Below are 14,400 nucleotides of genomic sequence, written 5' to 3'. Positions count from 1 at the left end.
TTTTTTTCCTTTCCCATTCAGTCTCTCTCTTTCTCGCTTGTCTAATAGAATGTGGTTCAGTCTAATAAATCTTTGTAGCTAAATAGCTTAAACAGCACAATCCTGGGGGCCCACCCAGCTACAAACAGGACTGATCCTGCCCTTCAATAACATCTGAGTTTGAATCTCAGAAAAGGGACAGTGTCCCTAGGCTGAGGATCCTGACCACTTCTGTATTAGATCCATGTGCCTCCTGGCTGGTGTAGGCCATCCAGAGGTGTGCCATTGTTAAGTGTGGTGTGTTTCTTTGAGGGAATGGTGGCACCTCCTGCCTTGAATATAGCATCCTCTCCTCAAAAAGCCTTCACTGGACCCAACTGTCCTAGGCAATTTTCATCTAGTATGTGGCTAGGTTACAGCTTCAGAGGCCCCTGGAAGATTCAGATTGTCTGGACTTACTTCCTTCTGGTTTCAAACCAGGGCATAATATCAAGATGATAATGGAATTTGTTGATAACTTTGGTATAGTCAGGAGAAAGGTGCTGTAATCATCCTGGTTCTTCTTAATCTCTTGGCAGCTTTTGTTCATGGTATTCTTCTGGATTGCCTGCAGGGAGTAGGAAGTGAAGATAAAGTGTTCCTGTGATGGTTTTCCTTTCTCTCTGATTGGGTTCAGTCAGTGTTGACAAAGAGGGAGAGATTGAATCCCCTCTTAAGGTTTGGTATTCTCACCTCTCCTGTTTAGCATCTACATGAAGCCTCTGGATGAGGTGATCTGTCAATTTGGGCTCAAATTATGCATCTTGGCCTGGGGCTAGCCAAATGATATTGTCAATGTCTAATTCGGGTATGTAGAGGTTGTATATTCCTGGCTTGGAAAGGATGATCTTAGTCTCAACTCTGACAAGACTGAGTAGTAATGGATGCTTGCACCTCTTGAATCTGGAGTGGTTTCATCTTTAGTCCTGGATAGGATTGTACTCCCCTCTAAAGGACTGGTACAAAATGTGTTGGTTTTCTTAGACTCCTAGCTCTACTGGAAGTTGTAGCCAGAAAACCTTGGTACAATTCTTCTAGTATGCCACTTGTGGCCATACTTAGACTGAGCAGCCTTAAGACAGTTACTCAAATTTTGATCACCTTGCATTTGGACTCCAGTAATTTACTGCACATGAAGCTGCTCCAGAAGGCCACTTTATAGCTGTAGATTGTCCAGAATGCAGCAGTGTGGGCAGTTTGGAGCACCATGGCATGCCTCTGTAATATCATTTACATGAGCTACAGTGATAGCTCCACATGCAGTTTGGGTGCTTGTTATCAACTATGAAGTGCTTCATGGCCTAGGCCAGGGGTGGGGAACCTTGGCTCTTTTATGACTTGTGGACTTCAACTCCCAGAATTCCTGAGCTAGCATGGCTGGCTCAGGAATTCTGGGAGTTGAAGTCCACAAGTCATAAAAGCCAAGGTTCCCCACCCCTGGCCTAGGATCTGTTTATTTGAGGAACCACCTATCTCCAATAGTTTGTCATATTCTAGATCCCTGTAGATTAGATAACCCTAATCTTGGCAGTTTCTGTCCCCAAAGTAAATACTACTGTAAGTAAGGAGTCCCCTGTTTTTCACTGCAAGAAATACATCACTTAATGATTCAGTATTTTCCATGCACCTTAGTTCAGCTGTTTTCTTGGGGGATGAAATTCCTTGCACCCTTCCCTCCTAAAGATGATTCTTCTTTTTCCTCCTTAGCTCATTGGCTGCATCATTGGCCGCCAGGGGAGCAAGATCAGCGAGATTCGGCAAATGTCTGGAGCACACATCAAGATTGGGAATCAGACAGAGGGTTCTTCCGAACGTCATGTGACCATCACAGGCACCCCTGTCAGCATCACTTTGGCTCAGTACCTCATCACAGCCTGGTAAGAGCCAATATAGCCTCTGGGGGAGTTGAGGCAGGGAGGAAACCTCATTTTCACAAATATACACAGGTATTGCTGCAGCTTCTTTCTCCTGTGTCTAAGCCCTGGGACTTTTAGATGGATAGCTTTGTAGGAACCAAATGGCAACCCTTTGCTATGGTGGGTGAATTGTTAGTTTGCCACTTTTCTGCCTTTTATTTAGTAAACAGGAATTTTAAAATGTAACATCCTGCAGCACGCCCATGAGTGTCAATAGTTTTGCACGCTCTCTCTCCAGCCTAGATTGACAGCCTCCAAACTTTGAGTTTCTCATGAGCCAATCTGAGACTATTACCATTAACTACAATATTTTGGGCAGCTGTCTCTGCTTTCCCCTGAAATTCTCCTTGCAGCTACGAGCAACGATGCAGCCTTCAGTTCTGCTCAGAAAGGACTCTTGTTTTCAGTGTGGAATAACTGCCTTTTATCCACAAAATAACAACACTTGAATGGAATATATGAGGATATTTGCCGTGGTGTATGACAATCTGGCACTTGAGATGCTTTAAGATTTGGAGCAGAAAATAACTGTTGCTCTCTTTTTGTGCATTATGGCCAGTAGAGTACAGGCTGGTAAGACGTGGCCTACTTATTGAAGGATGCACTTTCCTGTTTATACAATCAGTTTTCTTGTGGAATTCACCCTGGCACTTATTTTATATTCTAATATATTTACATATTCAGAACCAAAGTAAACTAAATTTTATCACCACTGCCCCTCACCACCTTCATCCTGGACAGATAAACTGGTTTCAGGATGTGAAATTCAGATATTGATTCAAGCCATTGGTCATGGGCCCAAGACACATAAGTGCCTGAAATATCTTGGAGTGCTTTGATTATATAAACAGGAGCTGCTAAAAGATACAGGATAACTTCCCTTGACGTAACCAGCTCTGAACACTGATCGAGGAAATAGGTTCCTCTTGTGACAGTAAAGATTCGTTACCGTAAATGTATGATCATAGTCCTAGGGGGATTCTGGGGAAAAAGATCTTATCCGGATGCTGAAATGCTTCAGAGCACCTTGTTCACTATTTCCAGTCTGTGTGTGTACCTATTCTGTTGCACATGTCATTATGCATGCCAGTAAAAACACGTCTTTCTGTGAATGCATATCCATATCCATAACCACACTGTTATATATGTATTAAGCAAACTATACATATTAACCCATACCTATGCATATTATGCTGTGTGCAAGCTTGTTCCAGCACACATTAGTACATATACTTCCAAGTATATGTCCACAGATGTCTGCATTTTTATATGTAAATGGGCATGCATGCACAGGTCTCATTCTTTCTCCCTTCTTGTTCTTCAGTTTAGAGACGGCCAAATCTACCTCCCAGACGCCCCCCGTTGACCTCGGCATGACTTTCTCCCAGCCCCTCACCCCTTCGCCAGCCCCAGCGCTGACAGCAGTGGCCGCACCTCCCCCAGCCTTGCTTGGTCCCCCCTATGCCATCTCCCTCTCCAACTTCATCGGCTTGAAACCCATTCCCTTCTTGACACTGCCCCCTTCCTCAGCCACGGGGCACAATGGCAACCTTGCCACCTACACGACCAAGATCTCCACAGCCAATGCAAGCAAGAAGGGTGAGAGACAGAAGTTCTCCCCATACTGAAGCAGGAAGGTGGGCTGCGGGGTAGGGAGGGGAAAATTGGGGGGACCCTCCCATGCTTTGTGAGATGGCATCAACATCAGGCCACTCCAAAATGAGATTACATGGGGGAAGACTAAGTACGATGTGAGAGGCTAATCAATTGTATTGGAAAGTAAGGCGATGAGAGAGAATATAACCTCGGCAAGCTGTTGAGAGCAGTGCTGACCAAGAGTCAAGACAGAGAACTGGTTCTTCTCCATAGTTCCTACTTGATCCTAGCTGCGAAGCCTGTAGTGATTAAGACCATCTAAACTTAAGGTTTCACCTTCGTTGAACAATTACCACTCCACACTCAAAATGTTCTCTCACCATCTGATTACCTGTTGGGTTGTTAGGAAATTACCAGTTGACTTAGAGAAAAATTGAATCATACACAAATTCTCTATTCCAAATTGAAGGCACTGGAGGTCTTGGGACAGGTCTTATCTCAATTGTGGGAGTAGATGAGGCTTATTTGACCAATGGTAATGATAGAGTATATGCTGTCCCACTGCTATATCTCATGGATGATAGGTTTCAGGGAGGAAAACTGGAAAAAATCTGACTGATAAAGAAGAAGAAGGCATACTGGATTTAAATTTGACGGAACATACCAAGAAGCAAACTTTTTGGTTCTCTGTTCTAAATATTTCTCTCTTGATATGAAGCTGCTTATGTATCTCATTCTAACTATATAAGAATCTGAAATTTTTTTAAAAAAAAATCACGGCTGTTTTGGACAAACACACAGGGTCCTGAATTTTTGCTTCCCCCTAAAAGCTGGGTAGAATAAAAAGAGATTGAAAGGAGTAAGTTTCACCAGAGGCCCTGTCTTGTTAACGGGGTTGCATAGCAACCATTGGCATATATTTGGCTTCCCTGCTAAAAATCTGGGCAAAGGCTAATCAGATAGTGTAGTATATTACTAAATTTGAATCTCCAGCACTGGCTGCCTATTCTACTTAGTCTCAGTGGAAGACACCTACTCCATGGTCTTTTTTACGGCAGATACCTCAGGAAATCTCTTCTTAGCAGGTCATATAATAGCTATCATGCCATGAATACATCTTTGAATTTATCTTATTCTCATGGGATGTTTTCTCCAATGAATGCTTACTAATACTGTGCAGTTCCTTATAGTTCAGCTCTAAGCAGGCTTACTCAGTAATAAAAAAACCCTGCTTACTCACTGTAAGCATAGGAAACTGCCACCTAATAGCAAGTCCAACTACCAGACCTCTCTGGTTCTATGTTATCACCTGTGCTAGCTGATAGTGGCTCTCCATCTCTCACAGCTTTACCTGGAGATGACAGGGATTACATGTGGGACCTTTCTCATACAGCCTTAAGGAATGAGTACATGCTCCAAAGAGTCCCTATTATCCCAATTTCTTCTTATCTGTTGTTATTGGGAGAGCATTTGTCAGTGCAAATAAATTCATGTGAGCGAAGAGACAGGAATTGTAATTGATCCTGACCCTTCTGTCTGAAATAAAGTGTCATCCCAGAGATATCCAATCACATTGCTACATTTGGTAATTATATCAATAAATTGAGGTCCTGTCTAGCAGGAATTCAGTGTAGCTTTGTCCTGAGTAAATAGTTACAGGTTTGCAATGTACAGTAAATATACCGTGCAGCCAAGGATTTTACAAACAAGTTCCTAACTGGTTACAAACAGTATAGTTTCTCCAGAGTGACTTAGATTGCTGACTCAAGTTGGCAAGTTGTATTTCTTTATTAAAATACTACAAGGTTAATAGCAAACTGTTATCTTTATAAGGCATTGGATGGAATGTGCTCGTTCAGTGAATAAGGCTGGAAAAGAAACTGAACTTGCCTTTTGCTCTGCCTCTCCTGTGGAACCAACTAACTCAGTAGTAAAGGGCTAGCCCAGGGCTGTGTGTAGTGTCTGAATTCAAATAAAAAAAGGAACACAAAATGTTTAAAATTCTGCATGCACGCAACCACATCCTGTGCCATAAAAAGTTCATACCTGACCTGTATAGAATATGCAACTATGCATACATATCTCCTTTGTGCATGGTAATTTTGGGAGAGGAATGTTTGTTTGTTTGCATTGTACCAGATTTACAATTCATGGGAGAAGCAAGAAAATCAACCTGCCCCTTTCTAAATAAATGCTAGTTCCCAGGTTTTTTGCTGGATTCCTCCAGGAATTACAGGTTTCACACAGCCCTGATTATGTTGAGCTCACACAATTGGGTACGATGCCAAAGGTGTCTGGGGAAAAAGTTTCATTGGGTTTAAGGATATCTACAGATGTGGAGCTTTGAAAGGTGGTGGCATCTGTTTGCTGACAAGATTATTTCATAGCCCCAGCATTGCTAATAATGCATCTTGGATAGTATAGAAAGCAACCATGCATGTGTAGTCATTGACTGCATGGTGGCTAAAGGATTGCCATCCATGAAGAAATACTGTAGGTTTGCTGAGCTAATGAGATAAAATTCTCAGACGGTATAAATCAATATGCATCCCAGTAGTTTGATTTCACAAGAAAGGGAAGGATTGGAGCAAAAAACAAAAAGGAGTGGGGTGGGGGTATTCTTATGAATCAATCCAACCAGTTGTCCATTTGGCATTGTACCCTGGCTGGTACAAATCTCTTTAATTTCCCTCTATCACTTCCTGGCAAAAAGCTCTCATCTTTTCTTGCGGCTCTGAGGAATTTCCCTCCTACCCCATAATCCCCTTTGGCTTATCTTTGGAAATGCTGTACATATAATTCTATATTTTCCTCCTTTGTAACTTATCATTGATTTAATAAAAATATAAACTTCATCAACTCAGAATTAATTGTTGTACATTTGAGTCAGGCAAAACCCAGAAAGAATTAACTGGAATGATTAATAAAAGGGGAAAAAGAGGAGATTTTGTAATGTTTTATCTAAAAGCACAGTGAAAGCTAGCATTGTTCGCTTTTTCTTTTCCCTGGCAGCTGGACTCCTGCCCTTTGACAGCCAGAAAATCAGCAGGTGAAAGTTTTCTTGTTGTCTTGAATGCCGGAGAAAATATTGTTGATTAAAGTTCCACTTGTCATCAATACTATGTTCACAGAAGACCTGCAAAGGGCAAAGATGCATCTCTAGAACATGTTGTAATCAATTCAGAATAACCAGCACACCTTAGTTATGTTGTGATTCGTGGTAAAAATAAATCAGAGACTCAAGCTCATGAATCATAGAAATTATAAGATCAAGTATTTCTAGATAAGCTTTAAAGATCAAGGTTAACCTTCTGTTGTGTTACAGGGCTTTCCACAAATCTGGACTCTATGACCTTGTGCACATAGAATGCTACACCATGAATATGTTGTTAAGTAAATCATTATTGTTCAGACATCTTAAGCCATATACTGTAAATTGCAGCTACAATGAATGGCTCTATTTTGTGATCATGGACCTTGACTGATGAACATAAAGATTTTCCTAATTTATTTTTACAGCAACACAATAGAGGAATCTATGGTGGGGGGTTTTTTGTCTGCTTAGTACCAAGATGAGCAGCTTTTAAGCAAAATGTTGGCCATTAGAGAATGGATATAGGACATTCTAATTCTTTGCTGCTACTTGGTGATCATTCAAATATTTGCAGCCCAGATATACTGACCCTAATAGTTACTCAGTTCAGAGCAGACACAGATGTGCTTTCAGTCCATGCAAAGTGCCAGAACAGATAAGCTGAGCATATACATCTGGTTGCAGATCCAATCTTTGTACTAGTCAAGTAGCCCTAGTAATGTCAAAAAAATTCTGTGTTGGAAAGAATAGAATGGATGCCCTACAGCCCTTGGTAATCACCTGCACAGATTGCCATTCATCCACCTTCCCCTTTAACTCCCACAAAAGAATTCAGTATGGCAACATTCCCACTCTCGGTAGCAGCAAGAGCCCAGAAATAGTGACTTCTTTAGTGGAAGGAAAGGGGAACATTATGTAGACATACTTATCCAACATTTTAGTCCCTTTCAGAGCTAGCCACTTAAAGTGGTATGCAAAAAAAAAGTTTAAGGAAACAACGGCTTCATGCATTGCTTTTTGTTCTTTAAACTTCTCATCTCTCTCTTTTTCAGGAACTCTACAACTCTATATAACCACAACCTTTTCCATCTTCCCCTTTCTCTTAACCTAGTCATTCTTTCTTCATGTTTTTATTTTAATGATAATAAAGTATTAAACTTGGATGCTGCCCATCTATCAATGACTCTGGGCAGCTCACAACAATGAAGTAAGGAATATATCAAATCAATAGAACATTAAAGATAGAAGATGGCAAATGTAATGAAGCGAGGGTCTCATTTTCCCTTGCCAAAGGCCTGGGTGAAGAAATAGGTCTTCACTGCTCTTCTAAACAACAGTGGACTGGAGTCTATCAGACCTCAATGGGAAACTTGTTCCAGAGGACAGGCACTGCTGTGGAGAAAGCATACTTCCAGGATCCTGATAAATAACATTGTTCAATCAAAGGAACCTGGAGGGCACCAGCCCTATAGGATAGAATCAGCCAGGCAGATGTAAAGGGAGGCAAGTAGTCCCTTAAGTATTTATCTAATTTGTGTAGCTTCCCATCTCACAAGAAGTGACTCTGGGCAGGGTACAACAAAATTAAAATTATCACAAATTTAAAGCATTATATAAAAGCAGCTAAAAAGATTAATAGATGAAGGGATGTTAATAGTAAAGGTTCCACCTCATTCCTTTATCTTTCCCTTGATATCCCCAGGCCTGCCAGCATAACCAAGTCTTAAGGGCCTTTAGAAGCCTTGAAGTGATGAGGCTAGACGAACTTTAGGAACGGGGTAAAATTCCACATGTGGCAGCCACAGCACAAAAAAAGGCCTGTGGCCTAGAACCAAACAAATGTAGCTGCCCTTTCTGTTAGATCTGGTGGCATGCCTGGATGAAATTTGGGGTAAGGCTGTCCCTCAAATAAGATGGGCCCATGCGATCTAGGACTTTAAAGGTCAACACCAGCATCCTGAATTGGATCCAGAAGCAAAATAAGAACCATATAGTTCTTGCTGCAGAGGTGTAATGTGTGCTACACATTATATAACTACTCACATTGCTGCATTTTGCACCAGAAGAACTTTTCAAGGACAGCCTCACGTAAAGTGAATTGCAATAGTCCAACCAGGCAGTCACCAGCACAAAAATGACTGAGTAGGACCCCTTGATCCAGGACTGGTGCAAGTGATGCACAATATGAAGTTGTTCAAAAGCTTGCCTAGCCATGACTGCCACTTGTTCCTTGAGCAGGAGTCATGAGTCTAAAAAAGACCTCCAAGTTGCACACAGAGTCTGTTGGGGGAAGGGCAACCTCATTCAGCACCAAAGCAATAACAATAGCAATAGCACTTAAACTTATATACTGCTCCATAGTGCTTTACAGCACTATCTGAGAGGTTTATAATGTCAGCATATTGCCCCCAACAAGCTAGGTCCTCATCTTACCAACCTTGGAAGGTTGGAAGGCTGAGTCACCTTTCAGCCGGTTAGGATCAAACTCCTGGCTGTGGGCAGAGTCAGCCTGCCATATTGCATTCTAACCACTGGGCCACCACAGCTCCTGGTGGTATAAAACAAGAGGGCTCAAAACTCAAAGCCACTTAGTCTTGCCAGGGTTCATTTTATGTATGTCGTTTCCCATCCAGACCTTCACAGCCCCCAGACACCAGGATAAGATATCCAGAGCACCGCTTAATTCATTAGGGAACAAGATGTACAATTAATTAGCATACTGGCAATACTTCATCCCATGACAAAAGATAAGTTCACCCAGTGGTCTCATGTAGAAGTGGGAAAGGGGAGGGGAGAGTAACCTCTGTGACACTTCACATAGGGGCCAAGGGCAGGATGTCTCCTTCCCAATCACCACCAACTGGAACTGACCCTGTAAAAAGGAAATGAACCAGCACAATCCTCTGAATCAATGCAGAAGGATACCATGGTCAATAGTATCGAAAACTGCTGAGAAGTCAAGTATAAGGCAAAGATAGACCTACAACCATCATCTTGCCTATGCAGAAACATCCAAAAGTACAACTGATGCTGGTTTTGTTCCATACCCAGTCTGAAATCTGAAGGAAAATGATTCAGATAATCTGATGCATCTAGGGTTTTCTGAAGCTATTGTACAACCAAGGAAGGTTGATTACTGGGCAAAAGTCCAGTACTGCAGGATCCAGCAATTGCTTCTTGAGAAGAAGGCACATGAAGCTTCCTTAAGAGGTAAAGGAACAATCCCCTACACTGAAAAATTAATCACTGCTAAGACCCACTCACACAACACCATCAATCACGAAGGGCATGGATCTAAAGAGCAGGTGGCTAAGCCTGCAATTCAAAGGATCCTGTCTACTTCCTCAGGTCCAAGAAGTTCAAAACATTCCCAGATAACCAGGCCAGACTACTCTGGGCATCTCCTGAAGGCCAGCATCCAAAATCCGAGCAATTTTGCCCAACTGATGCTAAGCAGATTCTTCCATCAGTCCCTACAGAAGGTTTCCTTGGCCCCTTTTACTCAAGAGGGCTGATATCATCCAAAACAGGTTTGTGGGGTGGCAATCTGTAGAGACAATAAGGGCAGAGTAGCATTGCACTTCACTGCCTTTGCTGCTAGAAGAGAGGCCTCTTGCAAGTCTAACTTGTGTTCTAAATCGAGTTTGTCCTTAGTTGGACACCAGTATTGTTCTAGGCACCTCCCATTTCATCTCCCTCCATAAATCATGAGAAATGACAAGATTTGTGAGAAGGGAGATGTCACATAGGCATGATCAGATCCAATACCTCAATCAGTCCTGTATTCCAAACAGCAATAATGATTTCAGAAGGACCATGCAGCAAAGCAACAGGAACAATCCCCAGCTATCCTCTGAAACCCCTCTGAGTCCATCAGTTGCAAGCGGTGGACCAATCTAATGGATCCAGCCTCCCTACAGTGGATTGCAGCTTCAGAGAAACCCATAGTAATCAGGACGTGATCTGACTATGACAAGGGGGACACTAAAAGCTCCACCAGTCAAAGAACACATAGCCACTGCTCTGGCAGGAACACCAAATCTGGTGTGTTACCACAGTCCCATGATGCCCATTGCCATAATAGTAGCTATGAACTGAGCCACCTCAGATTCCACTCACAGGGAAGGCAGATTGAAATCCCTCAAGACCATAAGTCTCCACCACCAACCAGGAGGTTGACTCAAGCTCAGGCAGTGAGCAGCAGCTGGAAGCCAGGGCTTCTGAAAGTCTGCTGTCCAGGTATCCGGGCTAAGATCAAGGAGCTGGAATGCAAAACTGATATAAAACACTGGTCCAGTATTCTCTGGGAATGGCCCGTTCCTTGTCTCCTGCCATATTTTCTATGCCCATAACCTGCACCAGGTTGTATGCCATGTAAGGCTTTATAGGTAACAATCAACATCTTGAATCACACTCTGGAAAAAAACCAGCAACAGTACAGTTTGTGAAGCAGAGATGCTACATGGGCATATTGAGACATGCCAATTGCTGACGCTGCCACATTTTGGATCTCTTGAAGCTTCCAGGTTGTCTTCAAAGGCAGCCTCACATAGAGTGCATTGGAGTCATTAACTTGTAAGGTCAATCAATGTTTTATTAGGGTCACACAGAGTTTCAACCTTGTGAGTTGACTAGGGCATGCATGAGGAGTGACCCATGTATGAAAGAATGTAGCTGGTGTACCAGGTGGAGTTGTACAAAGACCTTCCTGGCCACAGCTAGCACCAGCTGCAGATCCAAGGATATCCCCAGATTGTGAATTGAACAGCGAATTGCTACCTCATCAAGTAAGCAAGATTTAAGATGGAATATCTTAAAATCTGGGTGGCCCAAACACCCACAGCCATTCTGTAGGTTTGAGGAGATGTATCTCTCCCCATCCAAACTCCTTGGCTGGCCCAGAGTCAAAAGATATAATTGGGTATCATCATCACATGTCAATTGAGCCACTATAGCTTATTAAGCAAACCATAGCTAAAGCTAATTGCAGCTCAGCACGAGGAATGAACCTTTTCAAGTTGGGGAGTGGGGACAGAACCCTCTATATATTTGTTTCTATTACAAAAATATCTCATGTGGATTTGCTTTAAATGCAATCATATGGAGAAGCACTATATAGAAACCTTTGTGGGTACAGCTTGCTTCCCTGCACCTTTCCCACATGAAAAGACAGTGCCATTGGGGCAGCATAGAAATCCTGTAAAATAAACACATATATTATTAACTTGGGGATTTTCATTAATGTTAATCTTGGGAAATGTTCCCCAGACTTCTTTTGATTTCCTGTCACCCATACAAATTTAAGAGTACTAATAGCTGCCTATTTGAAATAACCCACATGATAATCGAAGGGATTCAATCTTCTTCTGCAGTGTGAAGATTTCTGCCTCCCCTCTTCATTCATAGGTTCTAGAATTAACCTGCAATTTGGAGAGGGAGTGGGAAATTTAGGATATAGGATGACAGTTTGGAGTTGTGAAACAGTTTAGATCTTTTTTTAAAGATTGTCATATTTTACTTTTTTTCAGGATTAGTCCTGAATGGGGAAAAATAGAATTGACACAGAACTTTTGTGCAGTTTGAAAAGTTCAAGAACCATCACAAGTCTAAAGAATTCTGCTTTTTATTATAAACCTCTGTATTAGAACTTTTTCCAAGTTATTATTGCACAGGAAACAGACAGTAGTTCTTACATGCTGAATATGATTCAGAGAACATTATCTTATTCCTCTTCTGAATTCTCCCCAAGATCTGAATGTTCTCTGTACAGCACCAAATTATAGGAAATTGCAATTTTACCTTTCTTTTTCGACCATGAGAACAAGAATAGCTGCTTTATCTGTGACACTGACCATAATAATTTCCACAAGTTTGTCTTCTCCCCTTGGTCATGCTAAAGAAGTGAAAGCAGTCTTATCACTGGCCTGTATTTTTGGAGACTGGGCAATAATTCTGTTCTACAGCATTGGGGCATATATTATTTTCTTAAGGAAAAAGTGACTTTTGCCTTAAGTATACAAACTAAGCAAGCTCTACAAAACTAAACCTGTCCATTACACTATGTGAATAGGAAGAAAGACCACTCTTGGTGCTCACTTTGGTGTAATTGTATTTTAGGGAAGCACTTTGGAGGGTTTTCTCCTCTTCCACACATATAATATTTTCTTGGAGTCTCTGCAGATATTGTTCAGGTGTCAGGTCTCTGCACACAGCTGTCATAGTGAGTTCAGTACAATTGCTTATTAGTACAACTGATACTTCTGAGTCATCACTTACACCCTTGCAAGCCACTGGAAAGAGAGAGGATGCTGACCACTCATGTAGTACCTTTCCATTTACACTTAAGAGAAAGCCATTGCTCAGCTGACAATCCTTCTCATAAGGAAAGCTTGTTCAGTATTTTCAGTGCAGAAGAAGATCAATGCAAAGCCAGAAGGGAAGAAATATGGAATTGAGAAAAACACAAAACACTTCAATTGGTTTCTTCTGGAATTTGTCCTGGGATTCTGAATCCCAAAGCAGTTTGGTCCAAAGTGTTCCTGGGGCTGGAATTAGTATAGCTGGAATGGTTCTCAAATGTGCAACTAGTCCTCTGAAGAAATTGGAGGAAATTCTCATGAGTGGAGCCTTCTGGGCTGGCGATACAAAAGTCCTGGTTCAGAGGCTTACTGAGGCAATGTCGTCCCATCTTGGCCAGCTCTTCCCTGATTTGACGGTTTAGCAATCCATAGAAGAAAGGGTTGATCGCAAAGGAAGAATAAGCGAGCCAGGTCACAACTATTTCAATAGAATCAGGAACTGTAGGGGCAGAGTGGAAGCAGTAGTGGAGGTGGAAGGAGAAAAAAGGAAGCCAGCAGCAGAAAAACTGGCCTACGATCAGCACCAAGGTCAGGGCTGCTTTATTCCCACCAAAAAAGCGTTCAGGAGACAGTCTTGGAGGCACGTTCCTGGTAGTGATGATGGTGACTTGACTGTGGATGGACTCTGACCTTTGTCTGGGTGCAGCTGTCCAAGATGGGACAGGAATATGCTGCAAGGATGCAATGCGGGCCACTTTGTAGATACTACCATATACTGCAAAGATAATTAAACTGGGCAATATGAAGCAGAGAAGGCTGAAGATGATCACAAAAATCTTCTTGTGGGCTCCGGGGCTCCAGTTAACAGTACATTTACTGGCACTGCTTGCACCATTGTCTTGGGGCCAGCCTACTAATGCTAGTGCAGCAACCAGCATAGACTTAATCCAAATGAAAACCACAACAGTTATGGCCAGCCCAGTCGTCATCTTAACTTCATATCTCATGGGATGAACGATGTAGTAGTATCGTTCAATGCTGATGACAGAGATGGTGAGAATGGAAGCGCTGATGAAACAAACATTCAAGAAGATGAGTGTTTGGCACTCAGCGATGCTGTACAAAATTCTGTTGAAGCATGTGGAACTGGAGATGATCCCCAGTGGCATGATGAAAATTGCTGACAACAGATCTACAAGGCAGAGATGGCAGACAAAGATGAACTTCCTCAGGAGAGGTGTTTTGAGAATAACAACCATAACTGCTGTGTTGGCAACCAAAGCAACGACACTCAGCATAACCATGAAGAAAACTCCAATGGCCTCCTGGAACTGGGACACTCCAAAAACATCATGTCCATGAGTAGAGTTAATCCTAGTTCTGTTTACCATCATTCCGAGGAAGTCTATTTCTAGGCAGCTTGGCCTTTAACAAGAAACGTTGGGGGATGCCTAGGTTGCATGTCAATATGGCTGTG

General features: G+C 42.2%; 2 protein-coding genes across 3 annotated transcripts in view; one reads left to right on the top strand and one right to left on the bottom strand.

Annotated features, from left to right (window-relative positions):
• PCBP4 (poly(rC) binding protein 4) overlaps positions 1 to 6,761 on the top strand; it is a 48,255-nt gene extending 41,494 nt beyond the window's left edge. Inside the window, exons 12-14 of one of the 2 annotated variants that reach the window (XM_081318168.1) lie at positions 1,726 to 1,895; positions 3,259 to 3,533; positions 6,543 to 6,761. In XM_081318168.1, the coding sequence (XP_081174294.1) occupies positions 1,726 to 1,895; positions 3,259 to 3,533; positions 6,543 to 6,583 (486 nt within the window). In that variant the 3' untranslated portion in view covers positions 6,584 to 6,761. Of the gene's footprint in view, positions 1 to 1,725; positions 1,896 to 3,258; positions 6,376 to 6,542 lie in introns of those variants that run through there. The other variant, XM_081318169.1, reaches the window with a different exon arrangement.
• Positions 6,762 to 13,054: 6,293 nt separating this feature from the next.
• GPR62 (G protein-coupled receptor 62) lies at positions 13,055 to 14,317 on the bottom strand (the record flags this gene model as incomplete). Its single annotated transcript, XM_081321174.1, has 1 exon — positions 13,055 to 14,317. One exon carries the CDS (start codon positions 14,315 to 14,317, stop codon positions 13,097 to 13,099), a length of 1,221 nt encoding a protein of 406 aa, XP_081177300.1. The 3' UTR covers positions 13,055 to 13,096.
• Between the last annotated feature and the right edge of the window lie 83 nt (positions 14,318 to 14,400).

The sequence above is a fragment of the Vipera berus genome (genome assembly GCF_964194415.1).
Source record: "Vipera berus genome assembly, chromosome: 2".
In the NCBI taxonomy this organism is placed as follows: Eukaryota; Metazoa; Chordata; class Lepidosauria; order Squamata; family Viperidae; genus Vipera; species Vipera berus.
The sequence above is the reverse complement of the archived record's forward strand: the minus strand, read 5'-3'. Positions and strand labels throughout refer to the sequence as shown.